At 42.2% G+C, this 22,256-nt stretch overlaps 1 protein-coding gene across 2 annotated transcripts in view; it reads left to right on the forward strand.

The window, feature by feature from the left end:
- Window positions 1-20,588, forward strand: part of METRNL (meteorin like, glial cell differentiation regulator) — a 31,872-nt gene extending 11,284 nt beyond the window's left edge. For both annotated transcript variants that reach the window (XM_066618100.1, XM_066618099.1), the window contains 2 exons: window positions 16,487-16,546; window positions 19,514-20,588. In XM_066618100.1, the coding sequence (XP_066474197.1) occupies window positions 16,487-16,546; window positions 19,514-19,827 (374 nt within the window). In that variant the 3' untranslated portion in view covers window positions 19,828-20,588. The remainder of the gene's footprint in view (window positions 1-16,486; window positions 16,547-19,513) is intronic.
- Window positions 20,589-22,256: the final 1,668 nt, after the last annotated feature.

Genomic DNA, 22,256 nt, shown 5'->3' on the forward strand with positions numbered 1-22,256 from the left:
TTCTGCTTCTCCTTGTGACCTCCTGAGCAGGAGGTCTGGTCTAGAGCAGGGGTGTCCAAAGTTTTTGGCAGGAGGGCCACACATCCCCCCACTGTGTGGGGGGGGGCAGGGAAAAAATTAATTTACATTTAAAATTTGAAAAAAATTACATAAGTTTACTTAAATGAATATATTAAAGATGAACTTATATGAATGAATGAAGGTCTTGCAATAGCTCAAGGCTTATAAAAGGCCTTACACAAAGCAAGGATGGCCTTTCCTTTGCTGCCGCATCACAGACGTGAAACAGCAAGCAATGGAGGGAGCCCTCATCCCACAGCTCACACGAGAGGTCAAACAGTCGCCCTCACGCTGACAGCAGTTGCGTCGGGCCAGTGAGGGCTCCAACATAATCTCCGGAGGGCCAGAGGCTCATTGGAGACTGGGGGCTTCTCGAGGGCCGCATTGGGAGTCCTCGAGGGCCGCAAGTGGCCCCAGGGCCAGGGTTTGGGCACCCCTGGTCTAGAGGATAGAGCCTCTATTTGCCTGAAGATAACATCCACAAGGTCGCCAGTTTGAGGCCGCTGACACTGTGCGGCCTTGAAGCAGCGGACAAGCTGAGCCGAGTTATTCCATTTGCTTTGAGCGTGGGAGGATGGAGGCCAGAATGTGAAATCAGATCAGAAAGAAACATCTGAATGTTGTGGTTCTTGAAAGATAGAACCTTCTTTCAATTGTAAAAGTCCCTATGGGGATTTAAGTAGCCTGCCTATGTAAACCGCCTTGAATAAAGTCTTGAATAAAGACCAAGAAAGGCGGTATATAAATACCTGTATTATTATTATTATTATTATTATTATTATTATTATATTAATATAATTTATATATAATTATTATTTATATAATAATAATAAATAATAATATCCAAGGCAGAGCTACTTGTTGAAAATTTTGTTATGATTGTAGGCTGCATTGAGGGTTGCCATACAGCTTATATATTAAAAAAAAAATGGAAACGACATGGGGCTTCCCCAGTAACACAGCAGTGCTGTGTAAAGTTCCTGTTCTGTAACACCTGGTACAATGTGCATCATGATGCGTGCATCTACATCCCACTTGGCATGTCTTCCTGTTGCGGATGGGAGAGGGAAGAACTTGCCATAGTGATGGCTGGATTTGTTGTGCTATATGTTCTGGAGGATGAGGAGTAGGGCTGCCTACAGGATTACTTCTTGTTTTTAACAGAAAGGACATCTTAGGGCTCTGCTACAAGGTGCTTACAGAAATGTTCAGCAGAGTAGCATAAAGACTGCATTTCCAATAGTACACCTATCAACTGAAGGCAACTAAGGGTGCAATCCTAACCTCTTATGTCAGTGCTTTCCAGCACCGACATAAGGGCAATGCAGCTCTGAAGTAAGGGAATAAACATTCCCTTACTTTGAGTAGGCCTCCATGAGTAAACACCCAACAGCAGGATGCAGCACGTGTCCCATTGGCACCACTATGACATAAGGGGTTAGGATTGTGCCCTAATATAATTAAAAACAGCTCTTTCCACTATACATACTTCCCATTTCATCCATTTTCATAGATCAGGAATCAACATTTTATCAAACAGGCCAAGAATAAACAAACAAAGGTGTTTAGTGGGCAAAAGCTTACTCAAATAGGTAACCACTGCATTAAAAAAAACAAGTGGTGCCTGACATCTTTCTTTCTCTTTTTCTTTTATTTATGTGAAAGGGAAGAAAGTTGGGGTCCCTCACTGAGCTTGTATAATCTCCCTTTGCAGCTGTTCAGCAAAGATTCCAATCCTCTTATTCATGTTGAAAAGCACTTCACTCCACTAGAGATTGCTCCATTTATTCAAAGTGCTTTAAACTCCTAGGTCTAGGTTTTCACTACAAAACTGCTTCCCTGTGCCTTAGCCAAGATCTGCAAACTTAATTTACTGGCATACAGCAGTGTAAGCCCCCTTTACCTTCAGGGCCCGCTCTACGAGTCAAACTTTAACAAACATTTTCTCCTATCTTGATGAGATCTGCTTGTTATAGGACTGGTTTTATGGGTTTCCTATATTTTAATGTCTGGTAACTAGTTGGAAACATTTTATAAGTGCTTTCCGATATTCAAACACAGAGCAAGCTTTTAAGTGAAAGCAACAAGCGCCTATTTCCCAGATGTTATTAATGTGGGTTGGAAAGCATTTTCTTTGGTTGGGGGGGAGGGGTGAAAGACCTTTGCAGATAATTAGTGCCCCCCCCCAGCCAATCTGCATATGGTGATACTGGAAATGGGTTTTGAACTTAAATGCCATTCCCCCAAGATCCATAGGCTGGAACACAACATCTGATCAGGAAGGCAAGGCAGTCACGGAGTTCCTGCCTTCATACAACCCAATGGCCTCCTGTTAATCTTGTAACCGTGGAGGTAGCACTGGTGGATATGCAATGTTTCACCTTGGTCAGAGTTGACAGCTGGGGAACTAGGATGGCGCACAGCCGGATTTCAATCTCTTCACCTTGGTTGAGAAAGCACTATTATGTCTGGCCTCGTATTGCAGTATCTCCTAGGTCAAGCATGACGTCCTATAGAGGGGAGCAAGAGATGACATGAGCCCAAAACATTTTACCATTTTCAATCCATTTGGAGGTTCTTTGGGAGGGGGGAGGAGAGAGAGTTATGTCTGAACAAGCCCTAGGTGCCCTTAAAGTCCCTTCATGCCTTACAGTTCTCTCAGTCAAGCTGATTTCCCTTTCTTCCTCGATGCAGCCTTTTCCCAATGTCAACCAGACCTCCTACTGAGGCTTGTTTTATTATTTCTCCCCCTTTCCCCTTCTTTGGGACTTAAATTTTGTTGGCCGGAGAGGAAAGGGCGGAAGGATGTGTGAGCAAGGAGTCACTTGCTATGGCTTATTTGAAGCTGCGCAGGCCCTGGAACCTGCTTTACAGAATTTTGCCTGCCAAAAGGCACATAATGACCTTTTCATTAAAAAGCTGCACTTTCAGAGCCAAAGCAAGGTTACACCCAAAAGCAATGGACGGAGGGAAAAAGAAAAACAACCACCATCTTACCTACCAATAGTGACATATCCCATTCTGTAGGAGTAAAGCAAGTTATGAAAAATAATAAATGAATGCTTTCTTTTGCTAATCTTTCACGAATGCATGCATTTAATCTTAAGATAGCTGGTAGAACCAGTATTCAAGATAATGCGAGTCAGATAAAGCACCAGAATGGAACCAGAACCCTATATCCCTTTCTTATTTAAGGATCTCTGTCAGTCTTGAGCCAGCTAGAGCCGACTCCTTATCTAATCATTTGAAATGTTTCCTTGACTGGTTGAGTAAAACATGTGCTTATCTCAAGACATTCATTTGGTAAGACAAACTAAGATGTATGTTAGTTGGAATATGATGCCAAATGGTTAGATGCTGAAATGGGAGCACTTGGGGTCACAGATGGCAGGATTTCTGCCTAATACGTCAGAAAGGAAACTGCCCGTAAAATGGAGCATGTGTTTGTGCATTAACCAACTGGCTTTGAGGGACATTTGGACCAGCTTGTTTTGAGTATATCAAATGGACCGGAGTTAAATTGGATATAGACACATGGATGAGGTGTGCTGGAAAATAAAACCAGGTTAATGAGGTGTGATAACAGGTGTGCAAAAACAAACAAAAAGAAAGCCAGCTTCCTTGTCAGTGGCGTCACTAGGATTTGCGTCACCCAGTGCGGGATACCAGTGTGTCAGCCCCCATACAGTGGGCGGGACAACACCCTAGGTGGTGGGCGTGGTGATGTACCATAATTCCGTCCCCACTGGTGTTTTGGCTGTACCTTTTGATAGAACAAAGATAGAACACATTCTGCATGAAATTACACACTCATTGATATATAACATGCTGGTATTATTCCTCCAAACTGTGATTTTAGTGATTTTGGTCACTAGTGGTGTCACACACCCTCCTCCCAGGGTGTCAACTTACTAACACCTTATTGCAGCAGTTCTCAAACTTTTAGCACTGGGACCCACTTTTTAGAATGACAATCTGTCCACCAGAAGTGATGTCATAGTGGAAGTCACATCAGGCAAATTAAAATAAGTATAAAAAAGTAAAACAAATAATTAGATAATGAGAAGCCAATCCTGTTCCACCAAGTGAATTTCCTCTGCAACCTGCTGCAATAACAAAATCCTCCCTCCAAAATCAGTAAGTTTTTCAGCCCTACCCAGTGCCCAGTTCAGTTGAAGAACTTCTGTTTAAACTAGATCACTGTCAGGATCCACCTGGCTTTGCAAGTCTCAAAAAGGTTCACCCTATCTGCTGAAGCCTCTGTTTTGATCCTTTGGGGGGGGGGGAGGCTGTCTTCTGGAGCATTTGTTGAGCTCCATGTGCATAGGATCAGGACCATTCTGGTAGCCTTGCACTCGTTCACCTGATTTTCCATACCAGCCAAGGCACGTTTGCTTACCCACGAGTAAACGTGACCATGAGGCTTAGTTTCGCTTTCCTAGGGCTCAATACATTTATCTGCTTGGAGGGAGGGAGTTCCTTCTCAGTTGTTTTTGGGAGCTGCATTCATTGGATCAGGACCATTCTGGTGTCGTTGGATTCCTCTCAGCCTGTCCTTTCTGACGGACTAAGGCAAGTTTGCCTACTTGTGAGTAAACGCGCAATATGGCTCACTTTCACTTTCCATAGGGATCCATGCATTTTTTGTTCTCAGTTTTTTAGCCATAACTTTTGAAGGAAAGGAGCCATTTCACTCAGGTTTTTTACATTGCATTCAGCTCGAAATTCCGCATCCAACAGTATATAACATGATGGGGTTACTCCTCACCACCGCAATTTTAGAGTGTCGCCCCTGCGTGCGTGTCGCCCAGTGCGGCCTGCACCCCCCAGCAATGCCACTGTTCCTTGTATCTAGAACACTCCGGAAAAAGCAATCACATAATATACTTTTTTTGTTGGAGAATCACATAATTTCCTCCCCCCCCCCAAAAAAAAAACAAACAAAAAACAAAACAAAACACAGGAGCTACAGAACACTTTTCAAAAACAGATTCAGGATATTTAATAGTTATGTTTCATGTTTCTTGTGACTATATTGTGTCAGGGCAGCCTCTGTAATGGTTCTTCAGTGTGTCTTTTGCAATGTCTTTTGCAAGTTGCAGCATGCAACTCTCAGAAAGTTGCAAAGGTGACAAGAGTGGTTTATGAAAAAGGCACAGCAAAAGGATGAATATGAGAAAAACCTGTCTTTGCTAAATTGACCACTAAGGAGATCCAACTTTGCTATTAATTTGGCAGGGTCAGAGCTGAAAAGCAGCCAAATGTGTTATCTTGGTCACTTGTGATCCCTTTTGCATAAGCTTTTATTATGGGAGAAGGTATGCGTGTGATCCGATTTTCTTAAAATAAAATCCCTCTTGTCTGATAATTCCTTGAGCCTTCATCTAACTTGAAGTTAGCAGGAATGGAGAGCAGAGTGTATTTACCATGGGGATAGGTCTGCTGATTGGCAAGAAGGAGGCTGCTGCTCTTAGCAAAAATGTATTTCTTCAGAACACACTGCGAGGATAAATATTTCTCCCCTGCGCCTCTCCCTGGTAATTAACTACAGGAAAAAAAAATCCAGAAATATATGGTATTTATACCCAGGATATGATGGTCATTTCTGACATGTTTACGTTGTTCCTCTTTCAGTCATATAATCGGCTTCCTTGCATCTTCTACAGTTATCCCAATAGCCACTTATCTCTCTCAGTGCTTCTCAACCAGTGGTACAGGTACCACCAGTGGTACTTGAGATGGTGTCTGGTAGTACTCACAAGATCCCTGGCAGTGAGACAACAGATAGCGGTAGGAGGCTCGACTTGGTGGGCAGAGCTTCAAAGCATGCTTTTCCGCGCTCGTAAAAGCCCTTGCGTCCACCCTGAACCTCTTCCTGGCATTTGTCATGTTGCATGTCTCCCAACCCAGAAGTAACTGGCAATGATGTCATTGCCAGTTACTTCTGGTGGTACTTCGAATAGGTGGACCATGTGAAGTGGTACAGTGGAGGACAAACATTGAGAAACACTGCTCTTTGTAATTTGGTGTGCAGTTATAATCACCCAAGGATCTGAGCTGGGTTCTTGAAGGAAAGTCCACTAATAGGTCTGGTTAGCAGTCAGTGGCTACCCTAAGCTATATTGTGACTTTACCACCATAACTCTTGTGAATGAATGCCATAAATTCATATGCAGTTAGCAGTAAAAATATTTCAAGCTCTGATCCTTTTCATGAGTAAATTAACTTTTAACTGCCTCATTGACTTTCTCGAAGGTGCATACTGAGCTTCATGGCTGGTTCTCCTAGATTGCAATAGTTACAGGAACAGTTTTAATTAAAAAGGGATTTTTAAAAAGGTCAAGTTTTCCAGCATTTATGATTGGACATGTGCACCTGCTAGAATGAGTGCAGAACTGCCAGAAAATGATAATTCTCAGTGGGGTTCTTTGTACCATCTTTTGTCCCTGAGGCTAGCAGAAACCAAATAAGTTATGCTTAATAAGGACAAAGTATGCTTAATTTTATAATGTATTCAGGTTGCAGGTTCTACTTTGCACCAGAGTTTGAACTGTGGATCATACACATAGGCCTGTTTCTTTTGGATAGCACTGTACTGACTTGCGTTGGTTCTGTCTTCTTGACAGATGCTTGGAACGGAGCCTGTACATAAGTTGGGGAATGCTACATGTATAGCATTTTGCACCCATAAGAAGACATGGATTTAATAGCAATTTCTTGAAGAGTCTTCTGTGACAAAATAATACCTACCACTACAATGGTCTAGCTGTTTTTGGTGTATGAATTCTGCTGACTAAAAACTTTGCAACCCCTTTTGAAGTGAATGGGAACTGCAGAAGAGCGATCTGCTCAGTTCTCGTTGGCTTCCACGGGGAATGCACAGAACTCCTCACTGGAGTTGGGACACCGTAGTTATTGCAATATTTTCAGGTACTACCTTCAGTGTTCCTGACCTGAAATTCCAAATGTTGCAATACATTAATCCAAAGCAAACGGAAAAGAAAAAAATCTGAAAAGAACCAAAATTCATACTTTTTTTTTTGCACCTATACCTTTGTTTAGAAACAACTCATAAGGAATTCTTTAGATTACTTTTAAAGGCTTCCTTTCATCTTTGATCTTCTGTCACTAACTTGTTTTCTAAGTTTAACTTTAACCAGCTCCTAGTCATTTAATTCAATTCCACTCCAATCTGGATTCCATATGGAGTTGAGACACTTTCCTGGCTGGGGTCCAGCCTGGGTTAATATATACCAGCTTTTAGTTTTTATTGTCCTGATACCAGAGGGCAAAGGAAAGTTATTCTTGTGGGCTAGAGCAGAATACCAGATAAGAACTTTTGCGTGTATAAAGGAACAGGAAACTTGTGGTAAGCTACCTTCTTCAAGTGAGACTTTTTCACTTCTTGCTAAATGGAATTGGAGGCTTTTGGTTGCTGAAAGATCTTTGAAGGGAAGTATAACATGGTTTAGAAGTTCCCAATTTCTGAAATGGAGGTTGAGCCAGGAGGTGGTGACTCATGCTAGCACATTTATAGCACTACTGGAAAAAGCATCAACCTCAAACTTCACCACCACCTCCACATGGCCCTGCAAATGGACCCTGATACAGAAAATATAAGCCAAGTGGCAGAGCACAGTTTGATGTGCTTTGTTGCAGTATACTAGATAATGAGGGAGCATAGGCGGGGAGGCAACAAACTAACAGGGGAGTAGTTTTGTCTGGCTGGGCTGTCAACCATCACAAGGAGACCACAAAGCTAGGAGACAGTATTATCAAGTCGTGGTAGACCGTCCAGCATTGCGGGTGGGCTACATTTGATGGGTCACAAGTTGTGTAGCCCTGGAGCACACTGCTCCTTTGAGTGCTGTCAAGACATGCTTGGAAATTAAGTGGGGAGGGAACCGGGAGGAGTTTTTACCTTGTCAGCAGCTTCTTGCGTTGCTTCACAGGCTGTTGTGAGGAACAACCATGTGCCAGGGCCAAACAGAACTTCATTCTTTTCCCCCACCAGACTCTTTAATGTAAGTAATCTATCGTTAGACCGACACACAGGCTATTGAAGTGGAAACCCATTGTGCTCATTTTCATTCTAAGGGAGTTCATGTTGAAGTCCATGGGGCCACCCTGTTTATTTCATGGCAAACCTTTGAGGGAAATTCAACTGAAACATAGTCTTATTAATGAGAGGGCATTAACTCTGAACATAGTCTTGGTTCAGAATTAATGCCCTCTCATGGTGTGATGTATGAGCCTTAGGGCCCAGTCCTATCCAATATTCCGGCACTGACACAGCCATGCCAATGCATCCTGTGGGGGGGGGGGAGTAGTCATGGAGGCCTCCACAAGATAAGGGAATGTTTATTCCCTTACATCGGGGCTGCATTGCAAATGCATTGGTGCTGGTAAGTTAGATAGACTTGGGCCCTAAGATTCCTTCTTCCCCTTATGTACTCTGGGTTTTTGATTTCAGGCAAACCAGTGTTTTCCATTGTTTTGAAACAGGACAAAGTGATTTTCTGCACAATTGGAACTGGGAGAGAAGAAAGTATGCAAATCTAGGTCTTGCTCACAAAACCAGGGTTAGCCATTGCATCTGACCCAGCTCAGAGTAACTTGCCCAATGTCCTCAAGGCTGAGTAAGGGTTTGATCCCAGCTTTTCCCAGTCATACATACTAGCTTTTCCTGCATTATGTAAAGCAGTTCTGAAACTGTGGCTCGCAGACTGGTGCCAGTCCACCAGCCATCATGTCTATGGCATAGCTCATCTGCCTTCCAGCTCCTCAGTTCTCCTGAGGCTTGCTGCAGCACTTGCCATGCCTTATGAGAGGAATGCCTGCCAGAGCAGATAAGGCTGCGCAAGGGGTGGAACGGGGTGGAACAGGGAAGAGATGGGGTGGGGAGGTTGGCCCAGGAGGGGAGCAGATGTGGTGGAGCAGATTTTTTTCTTTTGGGAGGCAGATTCCTCTGGGCCTGACTAGCCCATCCACTGTCAGAGGGGTGTTGTGCAAAAGGAGCAAGGCTCAGGGCTAACAATCCCTCACTTGAGAGGCAAAGGACCACTTTGTGTAAACTAACTTTTTCCTTGGTCTGAATCAGTTCTGAAGTGGGTGGATTTCAGAGACAGGTTCTTCCAATGTAGGGACACAGCATACATCTTCTGGGCATGGGGGAGGAATGAGTATATTTCACCCCACCCTGAGTGCTTGAGGCATAGCTCTGAAGCATAGTGAGAAGTGGAGTGATGCATGGCTTTTTCTTTTGATCTTTTTGGAGAACGTCCAAAATGAACCCTAGGATATTGGTCCCCATTGTCTCTATTAACAGCTGGTATACAACAGTGCAAAAGGCATGAAGTCGGAGCTCAAAAGCCTTGGGCTGCCCACCTGTAAAAGTTGTAAATAATTGTTTTAATGGTTATAGAAACTAATTGGTATGCAAGTCTGGTTTATTTTGTATTGATCCTATCATTTATATCCCAATTGACTTTCCTGAAAACAGGCGCTACAAGTGACTTAGGAACTATCTGGATTGCAAATGGGAAATTTGATTACTTAGAAATCTTTTGTTACTTAGTGACTTTAAAAAGAAAACCAAAAAGCTGGCATGAATTTCTGTGCTAGAGAATAGGCTATGTCTCAAATGTATGGGATGCTAACAAGAAATTTGCAATTCTGTTCTGGCCACAAGCAGGCTGCTAAAAATGTTTGCAGGCTTGTAACTTCTGTGGACTTAGTGACATGCCTAGTATAGGCCCAGCTGCCCTACTGTGCAACCTGCTAAGCAGAATATACAGTAGCGTGTCTACTCAGAAGGATACCCTACTGAGTTCAGTGGGACTTACTCTCAGGTAAGCATATAAAGGATTGTAGCCCTCATCACTGCTAGTCCTGCTGTTACTGAAGAAAGGATGGCAATCTAACATGCACTGTTAGCAAACAAACATGAAAACCCATCTTGGAGCTCAGAGGCTCATGAAGTTGGAAAAGGCTGGAGGAGGGCTTAGATTCCAAAGTAGGTGGACAAGGGTGATAAGGGCGCAAGACAAAAGAAAGGCAAAAGAAAGGTTGATCATCAGGCAAGATGAGGAAGTCTAGAAAGTTGTTTAGTTTGACAAATTACTCAAATTGGGGAGCCAAATCTAAGAGAGAGTTTTTACATAGGGCCAATAGTGCCCCTGTTGGCTCCCCCAATCACCTGATTACACCTGACCAGTCCCTCTTCCATCCACTGTCGTGGGGGGAAGGGGTTCTGTACAAAAGCAGCAAGGGTGAGGGCTAACCAATCCCTCACTTGCCAGTAGTGATTTACTTTTAGTAACTGCTGTGAGTTAGGCTTGCCATGACATCTAGGAAGAACAACCAAAGCATTCAATATAATGGCTATCCTCATTCCATGTGTTCCTAAGAAACAATAATATCTTGCCTTGTTAATAATTGTAAGTTTTTTTCCAGTCAGGTATTTTGTGATTATATAGCAAGAGACACTGTTAACCATGAGAGAGGCACACATGACAAGTCCTCACAAAAGTCTGTCTCCTAGCCTGTTCTCTTCAACAGTGGCTCCTTTCTGAAACTATCAATGAATTGCTTAAAAAAAAAAAGTAAAGGAGAATTCAGATTCCTTTTTTAACTTCTGCATCCACAATACAACATTTTAAAAATATTTTGTATAGTCTCTCCCTTGGTCTACCATAACTTGTTATTCCATACTCCATAATCCTGACTATTTCACAATCCTACAGTTAAGAAAAAAGTCCCATTTAGCAAATGGAATGAACTAGTTATTTCACAAGCTTTAGGGAAAGATCTGGAAATCATAAGATTTGTCAGGAAGAAACATACTGGAAGCCTGAAGTGATGTGTCCTGAATATTCCTAAAATGGCAACATTTTTACAAAGCTATGATACAGTATATAATGGTACAGGATCTTTCTAAGTCTCATTAAAATCAATGCAGCTAATGTTCCAATTTCCAGGTACAAGTTCATAGGCCTTTTAAACCAAAGTCTAGCAATGATTGTGGACCAGAATGCAGACAGAGTCAAATTCCATCAGTTGTGGAATTATTGGCAGTTGTGTTGTACCCGTGGTCAGGACTTGATTTATATTCATTATGGAAGGAAAACTGTTCCAACAGTAGTAGTTCTCAGATAATTACAGATGGGTCCAGAAAGTCCAATTTTCTCCAAGGTTGACAACAATTATGATCAAATCTGACTGGAATGAAAACCTCAACTGGGAGAACGATGAACAGCTGGGAGTTGTTTTGGGTAGGATGTACTCAAGGTCCAAAAAAGCCACAAGTACAAAAAATAATAATTAAAAAAAAGGGAGAAAGCATGATCCCTGAGTACTTCTAGAGTTGTAGAAAAGATATCAGAAGTACTTTCGAGTAGACGAAGCAGTGTGGGTGGATTGATTTGAAAGAAGAATTAAATCACTCTTGGGGCACAATCCTAACCAGGTCTACTCAGAAGTCAGTCTTATTTTGTTCAATGGGGCTTACTCTCAGGAAAGTGTGGTTAGGATTGCAGCCTTAATCGTTCTCTCCAAAACAGGCCATTTCTGCTAACTTTTTTGTCCTTCATTTTCTTCCATAAGCAATGTCTTCATGGAAAGCTCGTAGTTTCTCTTCTCCTTCCCCCCCCCCCCCAGCTTCATTTGAACCTTATCCTGGACTATATGATGCATGAATAAAATAATCTGCTTCCAAGCATGTACAGAGAGCATCCCCCTCACCACTGAGCAGCTGCAGTAACCTGATCTCTCCCCCACCATTAAAATTTAGAGGGGAGGAGAAGGTTCCAGGGTAGAGCTAAGTCATAGTTCATTTTCTGCCAGAAAATTCTACTTCACTTTTTCACTGTCACTCCACTTTGCATTTTTAACTGGTCCTAGTAGAGGACAATGAGAGAGAAGATCTCTCTGTCTGATTACTATTGCAGAAGAAGCCTAACCCATTATTCCTGTTCATGTGCTTTTCTCCTCTGCTTTCAGCTTCTCTTCTTTTTCCCCCTCACCCCAACTGAGTGGTTGCGAGCCTGGGAGCAACAGTAGGAAAGGCAAGTGAGATGCCTACCTCCTTTGCCTTGCTCCCTCCTTGGCAAAGGCTATGTTTAGCCCCATTAAGGCAATGTCCTCTGGGATTGGAAAGGAAGGCGAAGGGCGTTCCACCAAGTTCTGGCAATCCCCAAAAACTGCTAAAGGGAAGTTTGGAGGTGAAGCTTGCTCCTGCATTCAAACGAGAGTGGCCATAACTAGTGCTTGCCCTTCTCCCCAGTGAATTTATAGCATGTGCACATGTACACCACAGCGAAAGAGAAGGCAGGTAAGTGAGGCAGCTGGTCAGGCATAGGGAGGTAGCGTTTGGACTGGCAGTGGAGACCAGTGTCTGTTTCTCCAGTTTCCTGCTCAGTAAAATAGGCCCAGAGTTTTGTTGACTCACTGCCTTCCGCTCAACCTTGACACAGCTAATGCTGCTGCATGGGTTCCAGCTGAGCTCTACTTGTACGACCTAGTTGTCAACCCCTGGTCATCACAGAGACAGGGATGGTATCTGTCTTCTGACACACCGATCTGGGTGGGAGCTGGGTTGGAAAGGGCAGCACCTCCAAGGCAGCCCTGGCTCCCACCCCACCTGCCCAACAAAAAAGTTTTTCCACCTGAACATAATTTCTGGTTACTAATGGCAGTCAGGGAAATACTTGGACCCAAGACTAACCTATGCTGCTGTTTCATTAAGCATGTAAAAATAGTACTGCTTCCTCTCCCTCCCTGCTATTGGGAAGGAAATAGAAGGTCTTCGAGTTGGGGGGTCAAGGGGTGGCAAGTGGGGGTAAGGGTTACCTTAGGTTACTTCAGGTCATGACACTGCATCAAAGGAATTCCCAGTTGATTTGTCGGCAGGCATGCACAATGCCAGCATTATGCCTTGGCCTCTTCTGCAGAGTGAGCATCCAAGGTTTGGGAACACAGTGAAACTGCTCTATCATCTCTTCCAAATTAGAATATTATGGAATACATTTTTTTGTTTTTTGTACATCAAAGTGGGGTGATCTGAACTGCCACCAAAAACAGAAAATGCTGTAATAAGGCTGTGTGTGGGGGTGGGGGTGGGGAAATGTTATCCAACACTGTAAAAAGCAAGGCTCAATTTTGTAAGCATATAGCAGGTTTACTCAAACAGTACAAAAAGTCTGCGTTCATACATCTTACTTGTAAGATGAAATGTATAGTAACACACTGAATTAAAAAAAAAAATCCCTGTAAAGAAAGATGCTCTTCAATAGATATCTTTCCTCCTCATGAAAGTACTTCAGCACAAAGAACGGTGCCTTTTTTCAGTCTGAATGATTGGGACTTTGAATTCCTGAGTTTGCTACTCCGTGTTTAGTGTGCCTCTCCCAACACTCCCCTTAACACTAATTAACACTAGTCTTAACACTCCCCTTAACACTAATTGTGCCTGGCGTGCTGTGGGCTCTTACACTGCAAGGTAATGAAGAGTGAGGGAACTTGCTCTTGTATTCTTGCCTTGCTGTCAATTATTTTAATAGTGGCATTGACTATTCCCACCCTACCTGTTGTATGAATCAGGCTTCTGAAAGCTGAAGGCATTAGTGCAGGATAGACGTAGTGATTCATCCATCCCCATTATGTCTGAAGCAGCAAGTTATGAATCTCCCTGTGGCGGTACGCAAACGTTTAGAAGACACATTAGAAATCATTACCACCACTCTCCACCATTGAAAAGGTCTCTTGCTTCCTCAGACAATTCTGTCCTTTCTCCCTTGTTGCCCCATGCTAGGAATTGGCTCCTAGAACCACCTGTGAAAGGCTTCCTTACTCACTTCTTTCAAATCCTTTCGTATAGCTCATATTTTTAGTTAAGCCCTTGGGACCCTGTCCACTGTATCAATACTGGCTTGTAAGCTCCTTGGGACAAGGTCTTCTCACTCTGTGTAAGGTACCATGTCCATTGATGATGCCAAGACAAATAATGTATTAAAGAGCCATATAAAGGAATGCACTGCATTTTAAAAATGTGTAGCGCAACTCAAAAGAAAAATTCACTCCATGCTTTACCTATCATTTGTTCCTTATGTCTGAAAATGAATCAGCATTACCTCAGAAAAGGGCAAATTCTCTCTACAGACTTTGCTGCCCTTGAAACAATAATGTTGTACGGTATTTTCTTACAAGCCTATGAAATGAGATAAATAAATCATCTGACTGAAGTAACTGGTTGATTTTAGAGATATGATTATGCAGGTTGTGTCAGTGCTTATTACAGAATGTCAGAACTTTCTAGGTTGAGGTTTGCAAGTTAATGCTTATTGCTAGTACAGTCAGAAAGTACTCAGGGATAAAATGTAATCTAGTCTTAGGATCTGAAATGCCTTGTCACCCCCAAGGAGAGCATAACAAGCATGCCCCTTTGATTTAATTTTGAACATCAGTTCTTCTAGATTCAGGAATGGGTGCCAGATCTGCAAGATCCTATGTTCAAACAAACATGGTGCTGACCAGTTAACTTGTTTCTCCAGTGAGGGATGTGTACATGCATGACAGGCCAATCCTAAAGTTACTGAGCGCTGGTGTTGGGGGTTGTAAAAGTGCCGTAAAGCACTTTTTGACATCCTGGGAGCAAGTGGCGCTGGCCAGAAGGCTTACTCATCCAGGTATCAGTAATGTCTGATTATAGATTGCAGAAGCTGTTAATGCAATGTTCATTAAAAGGTGTTGGGGGAAAATGAGAGACAACCGACTCACACCTTATGTTTGTAGTTCTGTTGAAACTAGTGGGATTTCTTCCAGTCCTCGATGTTTCTAGGATTGGGATGCCAGTGTACAGTCTCTCTCTTTGCCTGAATGGGGAAAAATGTGATGATTTTTCCCCATTCAAATCACTCAGTTTGTGATTTGAAGGCTGTGCAGAGGTGAGTACTTTATAGTCAGAATTTTGCAGCTCTTTAACCCAGTCTAAACACTTTATCATTTTTATATAGTGATAACCATCAATCAGGCTGTGATTTTTTTTTTAAAAGCTTATAACTTATTCTAGATTCTCTGGTTGTAATAGCATTAGCACAGTTGATGAGTTTTTATGGTAGGTTGAAATGCTTTGTTGGGTGGGGGGGGGATGACAATGAAGGTTATGTTTTTTTCCCCTCCCTCCTCCCTTTCCTGATCTCTGGGCCTCCAGTGGGTAGATTTAATTAGCATGTTGCTAGATAGGGCAGACCACTGAGAGAAAAGGAATTCCATAACTGAATAGGGTATTATAGAAACATCTGCACTTCTAACAGCACTACCTTCTCTGCAGAAGTAGCTGACTGAGTACAAACAGCAGAGCATTTTTTTGACCTTGATTAGATTAGTGTAGGGTCTCTCCTGTTTCCAGCCTACATAGTTTTTCAGGCTGTAACAGATCTGGCCTTGAGTTTTCACTTGATCTTCTTGTCCTCAGACACATGTGTCAGCTTTCTTGTAACACTGATACTTTGTCTTACTTTTGAAGCAGTCCAACTTCACAAGATCTTGCCATGTGAATTTTTACAGTACACAACCCTGACATTCAAAATCTTCCACAAAGCACCTTGAGTTCTGTACTGCCCAGTGCCATGAATGTTACCCAGGGAACTAAATGTGGGTTCTCTTGTACATTCTCAACCAGCTTTCTTCCCTGTGGGAATGATTTGTGTAGAGAGTCCTTCCATGTGGAACAGAACTACACAAGTGTTGTTTGTAGGGTGTGCTAGAGAATTATCTCTTTGAAAACCTTGGTGGCAAAAAAACCAGTGTGAAACCTGGACTTGTGTTGCAAACCTGCAGGGCCTGTCCAGGTGATACACTGGCATGGTTGTGTTATTAAGCATTGAAAAACCTCACACACCCTTTAATTGCTAGATTGTTTATATTCATTGACCTTTTCCATGCTGTGATTTCATAGCTTTTCTGTATGCTCTGAGTAATTATGCTTGGGAGTGACCTTGGTCTAAATTCATAAAGGGAAACCAGCAAGATGTTAACAAACTGTGAATGTGACATTGGAATGATTTGCGCCATGGCAACTGGTAGGGATACCCTCTCCCTGCCGTACCACTTTCTTTCTGTATTGTCCACCTTTCAATATGATTTGATTTAGGAGTCAGGTATGTTTAAAGAAAATGGGGGCGGGCAAGACTATAGTATAAGTATCTTGTACCCAAGAAAACTGAATTTGGAAAAAGAAAATTGTATAGTTTGCTCTTTAAAAGGTCTCTAACTAATATTTCTTAGGCATATCAGCCTGCAAGATGCGAATTGCCTGCCTGCTATTTTAAATTGTGCATGGGACACAACCCTTATGGCATTTTTTTCAACCTGCATGTTCTGTGGAATATACATTTCCAAGACATTAAGTTGTCCTTCTTTCTTTTAGCTCCCTGCCGACCTTGTAGTGACACAGAAGTCCTCTTGGCTGTCTGCACTAGTGACTTTGGTAAGTTTACTTGATTTGTCTGTCCCTCATTACTCTCTAACTCCTTTTTTCCCTTATTGTGATTGGATTTAACCTGCAGAAACCTCAGCAAACAGTCAACAAACTGAAAACCCCAGATTGCAACAAACAAGGAGGCTGTTTCTCACCATTTGGGATAAACAAAGTGTGTCTAAGAAATACAAAGGGTACAAAAGAGGGAAAAGCTTTATGGGTTTTAGTACTGAAGAGCTTCAATTAACTCCATTGTATTTGGCTAACTCTTTTCTGCAATGCACAAAGCGAGACTGAGCAGCAATAATAGAGATAGAAGTTCAAAGGTTTTGCAGGGGGCAAGCAATAGGAGTTTCCCTCTTGATGTCCCTAAATAGACCCTTGACAAAAGACTCTAATGCATGTTTTTATGTATAGATGTTTTTGTTTTGTTTTTTAAAAGGAAGGTTTTTTAACATGTAATCCCACTCTGGATGCCATAGGTCTGGATGCAACCTTTCTCCGTATTACTGTGTGATACCTTTTAGGCTTTATTGCTCCACAGCAGTGGTCTTCAACCTTTTTCATGCCACGACCCCAATACATATAGTATGAGACTGGTGATCCACCATGGATCCATGCCCCCCCCCACTTAGGACCTGATCCTCCCACCCCTGCCTCTATTGCATTGTTTCCCAACCTTTAGATGCCTGTGGACCACTGAAGCAAAAATTGGAATCGTCATTGACCACATGCAACCCCCCCCCTTGCACACAAAAAATACAATTAAATTTATAATATTTAGAGAAGATACTAGCCTTATTTTAGAGAAGATTTCTGAGTTGCTGTTTTCATTGTTGGCTGTGGGCTGTCCATTCTCTGCCCTCTCTGATCCATGGGGAAGTGTCTCCCAAGTGAGTGCTCCCCCACAGACTATCGGGGCGGGGCAGAGAATAGACTGCCCACAACCATAGTCAACACTTTAGTACTGGCTGCAGTTGCAGGTAGTCCTTTATCTTTACCCCTCAGGTGCTCCATGAGAAGGAGCTTGCTCAGTGAGATGCTGGAAGTGATAAAGGCGATTTTTTTTCTGAGATCTCATGGACCACTTCTCAGGGTCTCATGGACCACCTGTGGTCCACAGACCACAGGTTGGGAACCAGTGCTCTATTGCTGCCCACTCCCCACCCCCATAATGCCCTCCCATAACTGGTCACTGAAACCAAATATTCTTATTGGAGAGATCAGAAAAAGTTCATGTGTATATGCATCCACTGGAATTCCCGATAAAATTCAAGTGGTGGATGGAAAATGCTACACTAAAAATGGGTGCTTATCATTTTTGTAAAAAATGGGCTGGTGCAGATACATATGTGTATTTCTCTCATTTTGCACTGACTAGCTTTCGCCTGAAAGAGTTTCTGCTTTTGAAGTGATTGAAAGTTTGCAAATTTCAGACGGACTTATTAAAAGGTATCGTCTTATTGGCTCCATTATCTCCAAGAGACAAGTGGTTATGACCAGCATAACTTGTGCGGTAGCTGTTCTTCTGCTTATAACAGTTAAATAGCATTAAAGCAATTTTCCCACACTTGGAATTTAAACTAAATGTTGAAATGAAACAGCTGGGCATGTCTGGTCCTGGACATGTGCTGTAGATATAAATACAGTCTCAGTGTTGTGAAAATTGTGGACCGTATATTCAATGGGGGCAAGAGGATGTAGTGTTCAGGAATTGCAGTGAGATTGCTCTGAGTTTGTCTTGATGGAAAATGTTGTCTGGACAGGTGGCTGCTTGCTGAGAGTGTTTCTTCATGGCCATGTGCCAGGGAATTCAGCCTAAATGTTACTGGGCCATTAATAGAATGCAACTGCAGTGTCTCCAATGGGCCTTGGTGTGGGTTTATAACAGTTACCTTTAATTACCTTAACAATGCTTACCTCATTTGATGGTACCTTCCATAGGATGAAATCCTACTGGTATGCCAATGGAAGAAATGATTGTATTCTCTATTTTATGGTCTTCCTTAGCAGAATGATTTCAATGTTCATAAGGCATACCTGAGGACTCTATTTTCCATACTACGTAAATGCTAACCATTTTCCATTGTAGCTCCAAGAGCGCATGATGCCATAATAACAATGGGTCATTTTTTAAACAACAGTTTAAAATAGACCTTGATTATCTGTTGACATTGAGGGATTTGTAAATTTTAAAAGGAATTGCTGTTCATTGTGTGATCCAAGATGCCACTGATCTGATAAAGTGAATCTAGAAAAGTGACATTAAAGCCATTATATTGAGTCACTGCAATATGGAAGACTCACTGAGCATGCTGCATTTTGAGTAGAACTCCATCTTAGGCGACTGTATAAACAATTACTTACACACACCCCTTTCCTAATTAAGAACAGCCCTGCTGGATCAGGCCATAGTTCCCATCTAGTCCAGCTTCCTGTAACTCACAGAGGCCCACCAAATCCCAGGGAGCACACCAGATAACAAGAGACCTGCATCCTGGTGCCCTCCCTTGCATCTGGCATTCTGACATAGCCCATTTCTAAAATCAGGAGGTTGCGCATACACATCATTTAAAATAATAACCTTTTAATCAAGAAAGGCCTGGTTGTCCTAAGATGTCAGTGTAGGCATACACAATGAGACTGTGAGCAAAATCCTATGCATGTCTACTCAGAAGTAAATCTCATTGTGGCCAATGGGGCTTACTCTCAGGAAAGTGTGTATAGGATTGCAGCCTAACAGAATGAACTTTTTTTGAGTGGCATATTTTGAAATTGATCTAGTTTTCAGTTTAATTTTGGAATCTGGTGCTGCCGTCTGTCCACCCCCTCAAGCAGATGCTGCTGAGCCAATAGCCCCACCCATAATCCTTATTCAATACTATTCCATTAATATTAAATAGGAGTAGTGTGGGTTTATGTCTTCTATGATTTAATTTGTGACTCTTCAACTTAATTGTCTTATGCTCTTTCCAGTTGTCCGAGGTACTATCCAAAATGTAATCAATGAAGAGGAACAGCAAGATTCCATCATCGATATAAACGTGAATAGAATCTATAGGCAGAAGACAAAGATCTTCAAGCCTGCAGAAGGAGGTAGATGGCAAGGACAGATCAAGACCCTCTTACAATGTGGGGTGAAACCAGGAGCAGGTGACTTCCTCTTCATGGGCCGAATGCACTTTGGGGAGGCCAGGTTAGGCTGTGCCCCTCGTTTCAAAGACTTCCAAAGGATGTACAAAGAAGCCAAGGACAAAGGGCTAAATCCATGTGAAATTGGCCCAGACTGAAATGGCACTCTTCAACTGTAGATCACTCTTGGGGCTTGGCCAGAACTAATGCGTAGTTGCTGCAGATGTGCTGATCTAAATGGACACTAATAACTGAGAGTGGAAGAATCTGATGTCAAGAATGAAATGTTCTCCATTTTTGAGGTTGTTCAGAGCATACTGGATGAGCATCTTTCAGGGAGGGTTTAAGTCTAGGGACTCCTTCTGCAGGAGAATGAACTTTATAACTCTCATGGTACCTTCCAAGTTTGTGATCTTATGAATAAAAGAACCACGAAAGCCAACCCTTGGGGCCAATGGCACTGTTACACTCCTGGAAGTGACTGAGGTACGAATTTAAAGAAGCCACTGCTGAATGCAATCCCACATCTTGTCCATGTGAACTAAATTATTTTTGCAACTTCTGTAGGGAGGAAAAACAAGACAGAAATGCAAGAAAACATTCATGTCTTAAAAATGCCAATCAACTGATGAACCTTTGTAATACTAATGTTTTAAAATGTGTTAAGCAGGTGTAGCATTTTGCATGGTATAAATGGACAACAGTGTGGTAGACGCCGGTGAAACATCTTAACATTGATGCTTTGTAAAAAGCTTGGTGTACAATTTTGAAATTGTTTCTTATGACAGAAATTTATGAAACCAAACATTTTGCTTTTCTTAAAAAAAAAATTAAAAGAATGTACAATTGCCACCTGCAGTTTTTGTTCAGGCTGGTGAGTTGTTTCCATTCCAGAGAAATAAAAAGTTCCTGGATTTGAGCAAGTCTTGTGAGTTTCACATCTTTTCTCTCTCTCTCCTGTTGGCATCACATTTACGAGAGTGCACAGGTGCTATCTTCTATTGGGGGAGGGGGAGATTGCTCCTTTTAACCCCAGCTGGTGTTTTTCATGTACAGTATTTGCACATATTCCAAAATCTGCACCAACTTTGTCTTCTGTTACATATCAAGAAGCTAGTTTTGAACTGGAACATCAAAAATGCCTCACTGAACTTGAGGGACTGCCTCTTGTTGACCATTTAGCATCTCTAAGATTAGCTAAGGTGCCACCTGAGCAGGCATAGCTTTCCCCAGTTTGATAACAGAGGCCAACACACATTTGCTTTCTTAAACGTTACACCAATTCCTGGATATATTTGGGGTGCTGATTCAAAAAATGGCATCCCTTTTGCCCTATCATGTCTAGTTTTGGAGATATAGTATAGCCTCTTTAGTGAATGGTTCAAGCAGATTCCTCATGAGGAAGCCTACACCATGGCTTCCTCATGAGGAAGCTGCTTGAATCATTCACTAATGAGGCTATACTATATCTCCAAAACTAGACGTGACAGGGCAAAACGGATGCCATTTTTTGAATCAGCACCCCAAATTCATATCAAACCACCATAAAGTTTGGGACAAACTTTTCTGACCCTCAATTTTGTAGGCCTGTGTAATTGAAGGCACATAGAAAGAAATTGGTGGTAGCTTTTCCCCATTTATAGAACTTGCTTTTTCTCCCCTGAGGTCTTCTTGATCTTGGCCCAAACTAGAAGAGACACTCATCATGGTGTGAGAGAGAAAAGTGGGCAGGAAGAATCCAGATTAGAACCATGGCACGATACCTGAACATGAACAAGATGCTTCCCAAATCCAGGGACACAGAAGCTATGCTTGCAGCCTTCCATCTCAAACTGAGTCATTTATAGCATAGTCATGCCATGCATAAGCTGCATCCTGGTGTGCTGGTTGTGAATGGAATACTGTACACTGTGCATGGAATTGTTTTCACAGCTCCACTGAAACAGATAGAATAGATCCATATGATATGTTGGGTAATTTATTAAATAAGTACTTGTATCCTACATCTGGCCAAATGCCAGTCTCTTTGAGGTTCATGACGTATGTTTAAAAATAATGCATAAGTTCAGGAAAAAAAAATAAAAATTGGAAGCAAATCGGTGGCCAATAAATAGCCAAGAATGAATTTTTTTCATGGATGTCTAAACAATAGTATTGTAGGATTACATGAACCTTTAGACTCATTCAAGGTAATGTTTAAATATTCTAATTTGCACTCTATAGTTCTTTGAGAAACCTGTATGCTAACCCTCTCTAGATCTATTTCTCTTCTCTTATTAGGATGGAGATAGGTGCCTACCCTTATTCTATACCAGAAAGAGCATATTCCAGAGTGTGTTTGTTTGCCTCCCAGCCTATCCAGAATATATCAATGGCTTGGAGGATTCTGACTTCTTCCTATAAATCTTAGCTGGAGACTGGCTTTCCTTCTGAAGTTGCTAGCCACGCCACGCACGCAGCTGGTAGTTGCATCGCTGCTGCCAGCAATGTCCCTGAGGTCTTTGTCCTCCCTTATGTCTTATGCTTTGCCACATGGCAAGTTTTCTTTTGTGTGGGTAGTTCTTAAATTGCTGACATGCATTGCTAC

Source organism: Tiliqua scincoides, chromosome 2 (genome assembly GCF_035046505.1).
Source record: "Tiliqua scincoides isolate rTilSci1 chromosome 2, rTilSci1.hap2, whole genome shotgun sequence".
Taxonomy (NCBI): domain Eukaryota; kingdom Metazoa; phylum Chordata; class Lepidosauria; order Squamata; family Scincidae; genus Tiliqua; species Tiliqua scincoides.